Source organism: Rattus norvegicus, chromosome 3 (assembly GCF_036323735.1).
Source record: "Rattus norvegicus strain BN/NHsdMcwi chromosome 3, GRCr8, whole genome shotgun sequence".
NCBI lineage: Eukaryota > Metazoa > Chordata > Mammalia > Rodentia > Muridae > Rattus > Rattus norvegicus.
This window is the reverse complement of record NC_086021.1, coordinates 86512978-86517605: the sequence shown is the minus strand read 5'-3', so window position 1 is coordinate 86517605 and position 4628 is coordinate 86512978. Positions and strand designations below refer to the sequence as shown.

At 45.6% G+C, this 4628-nt stretch overlaps 1 protein-coding gene across 1 annotated transcript; it reads left to right on the top strand.

Annotated features, from left to right (window-relative positions):
* Positions 1-2035: 2035 nt before the first annotated feature.
* Tor1aip2l1 (torsin 1A interacting protein 2 like 1) lies at positions 2036-2977 on the top strand. Its single transcript, XM_006234432.5, has one exon. The coding sequence runs from the start codon at positions 2086-2088 to the stop codon at positions 2488-2490; it is 405 nt and encodes a 134-aa protein (XP_006234494.1). The 5' UTR covers positions 2036-2085; the 3' UTR covers positions 2491-2977.
* Positions 2978-4628: the final 1651 nt, after the last annotated feature.

Genomic DNA, 4628 nt, shown 5'->3' with positions numbered 1-4628 from the left:
CAAATTGTGGATGGAACTTGGGGACTCTTAGGGAAGAATAGTGGGGAGGCTTGTGGGACCCAAAGGGGATAGTGACTCCAAAGGAAGACAAAGAAAGTTAACACACCTGGACCCTTAGGGCTCTCAGAGACTGAACCACCAACCAAAAAAACATACACGGGCTGGACCCAGGCCTCCCCACATATATGTAGCAGATATGCTGCTTGGTCTTCATTTGGGTCCCAAAGAACTGGAACAGGAGTCTATCCGAAAAGCTGTTGCCTATATCTGGGATATGTTCTTCTAGCTGGGCCGCCTTATCTAGCCTCAATGGTAAAGGACGCACCTAGCCTCAAAGAGACCTGATGTACCTCCAGAGTGGAGGGATACTCAGGGGAGCATCCACCTGCTCAGAGGAGAAAGAGAAGGGAGGATTGGGAGAAAGATTGAGGGAGGGGGTGACTAGAATGGGGGCAGTGAGAGGGATGCATGTGAAATGAACAAGTAATAAAAATTAGGAAGCAGTCAGGGACAGGATCCTTCCGATCTCTGCCTGTGCCGAACTGAAATGAAAGTCAGTCTTCCAGAGAAACTGACACACCTGAGCAAGCAGAGGTAAGACCATCACTTCTGCTCCAAGGAACCTTCCTGGAACCCCCAGGACACAGGAACCCAGAAGCAGTCTGGGACAGGATCCTTCTAGTTAAGCTGACCAGGTCCCACAGATCTCTTTACACAGATCTGCGGGGAGAGAGTGAGATTCTCAGAAGTGCAGACAATCCTGAGAGCACCATTTCTGCTCAAATCCCTGGCCCAAGAGTAAACCACCTGGAGCCTGTTTAACATAGGAACCCAGGAGCATTCAGGGACAGGATCATTCCAGTCCCCACCTGTGCCCAGAGTAGAAAACCAGTCTTCAGGAGCACTGACACTTCTGAAAGCAGAAGTAAGACCACCACTTCTGCTCCAAGGGACCCACCTGGAACACTCAGGACACAGGAACCAGGGAGCAGTCTGGGACAGGATTCTTGCCGTTTGTGCCTGCACCCAGAGCTGATCCTGTTCCACAGCTCTCTGCACCCAGATCCCCTGGGGGAGAGAGCTGGACTCTCAGAAGTGCACAAGGGAGACCACCACTTCTGCTCAAATTCCTAGCCCAAGAGGAACCCACCTGGAGCTCTCTGGACACAGGAACCGAGAAGCCGTCTGGGACAGGATCCTTTCAGTTTCTGCCTGAGCCCTGGAGCTGACTCTGGGCCAAGGCTCTCTGTACCCAGATCTTGCTGGGAGAAAGCCATCATCATCATGATAGAGGACTTTAAGAAGGACATAAATAACACCCTTAAAGAACTTCAGGATTCTGCCCTGGCGGCTGGGGGTTGCAGACAAGGGCTATGGAGCAGGAGGAACAGCCAAATGGCGCCGCTGATCCTGACTGTCCCATGTTTTAAAACCTGGCTAGAAATTGTCTTTGAGAAAGGATCCCTTCCCACCCCTACCTCCCCTATGGCACAAACAGAAATAGAGGTGTGTGAAGCATTGCCGCAAACTCAACACCAGCAACTTCTCTGTGACTGGGTCCAGATAAAAGTCCTTTCAAGACTGACTTCACTGGATCTATTCTACCAGGTCTTCTTGACCCTCCTATATCACTGTAAAGTGCTATTGGCGTGACTGCCTGCACCAACAGAAGACTCACCAGATCATCAGCACATCTGTTTCACCAAGCATCTCACCAGCAGAACACAGCCTCTGTGTGATTCTGCCTCCAGCTGATACTGGACGAAAGAGCAACCGGCTTAGATTAGAGTCCTGGCTTTCCTTTGAAGGAGCTATTCTGTGATCTGTGCTGCTAGTAAGTGACTGACAGTCTTCTAGACTGGACTGGTCCCTGAGTACAAAGACTGAGTTGCAATTGAGTAAAGATTAAACTACAAGATCTTGAAGAACTGTATTAAGGTGCAAGCCAGGTTCAATATTCCAGTGTTGTTGAATGCACAAGTTGCTAAAGGAAACTGTAACGGGACTGATTGTTGCTCATTGCTTTCCTCTCTGTCATTGTTGCTTTTTGTTGTTACATTGTTTTGTGTTGTCTTTCTAAGCCTGATGTTCTCTGATAATTCACACTGCCCTGATTGTGGGCAGCAGTGGTCCCCTAGTTTAGAACTAGGCCACTGGTTGTACCAAACTGGACTTGTTGAAAATGAATGTTACCAAGTGGTTTTAGACTGTATTAACAGGGCTAATTATTGCCCTGAATGTTACCCTGACAAGCTTGCTAATAGAAGCCTTGTTCTGCCTTGGTCTTTCCCACTTGAGTGGGCACCTCAAAATCTCACCAGGTGGACCTTTAAGAAAGCTTGCCATCCATTTCTTCTGGGCCCTCCACTGGTTAGAAAAAAGATACATGACTCCAGGGTAGCTGGGTTTAATCCTGCATTACAATTAATCTTGAGCAGAACAGACAAAACCTTAAACAAGAAATGTGGCCAAAGCAAAAGACTTCTGTAACAGAATCATGGAGACTCTCAAGGGCTTTGTGTTCATAGCCTAGCGGAGGAGAAGAATTAACTTGTTTCTATTTTCCTTCTCTTTTTTCTTTCTTAATTTTTTAAGGTGCTGGGGATTGGATCTGGGTGCCTTGTGCATGCTAGGCAAGTGCCCTTCCACTAAGTTAAAACCAAGGCTCCCCTTTTCTTCTTTTTTTTTTTTTTTGATATGATTGTTTATTTTGTTTCTGCTAATTATAAACAAGAGGCAATAGCAAATCTCTCCCATGTCATTAACACACGTGTTCATATTACTTTTCACAGAGATAGGCATTTTTCACAAAACAGTCTGGTCGATGGGTTAAGTTTACCTCATCTGCATCTCTATACAACTGTCACACTCACTGATGGCTTCTTCCCCTGTAGCCCTTGTTCTTGTATCTTGAGCTTCACACTAGACAACTCTCACATTTCTGGAAGCCTTTTGATGGTGTCATTCACCAGGTAATCCAAACACTCATGAGAACTTCTGTTCCCCCTAAGCAACTCAGATCCCAGCATCCCCACCTCTGCCTTTTACTCACTGACGTGTTCACTCATCATTTATCATAGACACATCCTCCCTTATCTTCTCCTGTATCCAGTTATCACAGATCTTTTCATATACCTCGATGTGATTAAATTACAAAGCATGAGAAGCAACTTTATCTTAGCAAAGGCTGACTTATATGATTGAAAATGCTGTTCCGGTCCTCTTCTACTTTGCTAACCCAGGTTTACCTATAAATCTGGGCAGTGATCTCTATCCACTAGTCGCAGGATATTAACTAAACACCCGCAGACTCTGTCCCTGCCCCGGATCATTGACATTGAGCTTTGGTCTGCACAAGTTTACCATAGCTTGCCTCACTGTCTTTACACATCAAAATCTTATCTCTCATTTAGTACTAATTTTAAACCCCTCATTTCAACAACTAATTTCTTTTTTTTTTTATTAACTTGAGTATTTCTTATATATATTTCGAGTGTTATTCCCTTTCCCGGTTTCCGGGCAAACATCCCCCTAATCCCTCTCCCTCCCCTTCTTTACGGGTGTTCCCCTCCCCATCCTCTCCCCATTGCCACCCTCCCCCCAACAATCACGTTCACTGGGGGTTCAGTCTTAGCAGGACCCAGGGCTTCCCCTTCCACTGGTGCTCTTACTAGGATATTCATTGCTACCTATGAGGTCAGAGTCCTGGGTCAGTCCATGTATAGTCTTTAGGTAATGGCTTAGTCCCTGGAAGCTCTGGATGCTTGGCATTGTTGTACATATGGGGTCTCGAGCCCCTTCAAGCTCTTCCAGTTCTTTCTCTGATTCCTTCAACGGGGGTCCTATTCTCAGTTCAGTGGTTTGCTGCTGGCATTCGTCTCTGTATTTGCTGTATTCTGGCTGTGTCTCTCAGGAGCGATCTACATCCGGCTCCTGTCGGTCTGCACTTCTTTGCTTCATCCATCTTGTCTAATTGGGTGGCTGTATATGTATGGGCCACATGTGGGGCAGGCTCTGAATGGGTGTTCCTTCTGTGTCTGTTTTAATCTTTGCCTCTCTATTCCCTGCCAAGGGTATTCTTGTTCCCCTTTTAAAGAAGGAGTGAAGCATTCACATTTTGATCATCCGTCTTGAGTTTCATTTGTTCTAGGCATCTAGGGTAATTCAAGCATTTGGGCTAATAGCCACTTATCAATGAGTGCATTCCATGTGTGTTTTTCTGTGATTGGGTTACCTCACTCAGGATGATATTTTCCAGTTCCAACCATTTGCCTACGAATTTCATAAAGTTATTGTTTTTGATAGCTGAGTAATATTCCATTGTGTAGATGTACCACATTTTCTGTATCTATTCCTCTGTTGAAGGCCATTTTGGTTCTTTCCAGCTTCTGGATATTATAAATAAGGCTGCTATGAACATAGTGGAGCACGTGTCTTTTTTATATGTTGGGGCATCTTTTGGGTATATGCCCAAGAGAGGTATAACTGGATCCTCAGGCAGTTCAATGCTGACTCAGACTGCTGTCACTACTCTGTCAAGCGCTTAAATTGTTGGGTCTGCTTCTGTGGTCTATGCATATTTTAGCATAAATTTAGTTGAAATGGCAGCCAGTGTATTTACCTAGAAC

Coding starts and splice junctions, on each gene's coding strand:
- Tor1aip2l1 (XM_006234432.5), top strand. CDS start 2,086: ATGTTCTCTGATAATTCACACTGCCCTGATTGTGGGCAGCAGTGGTCC.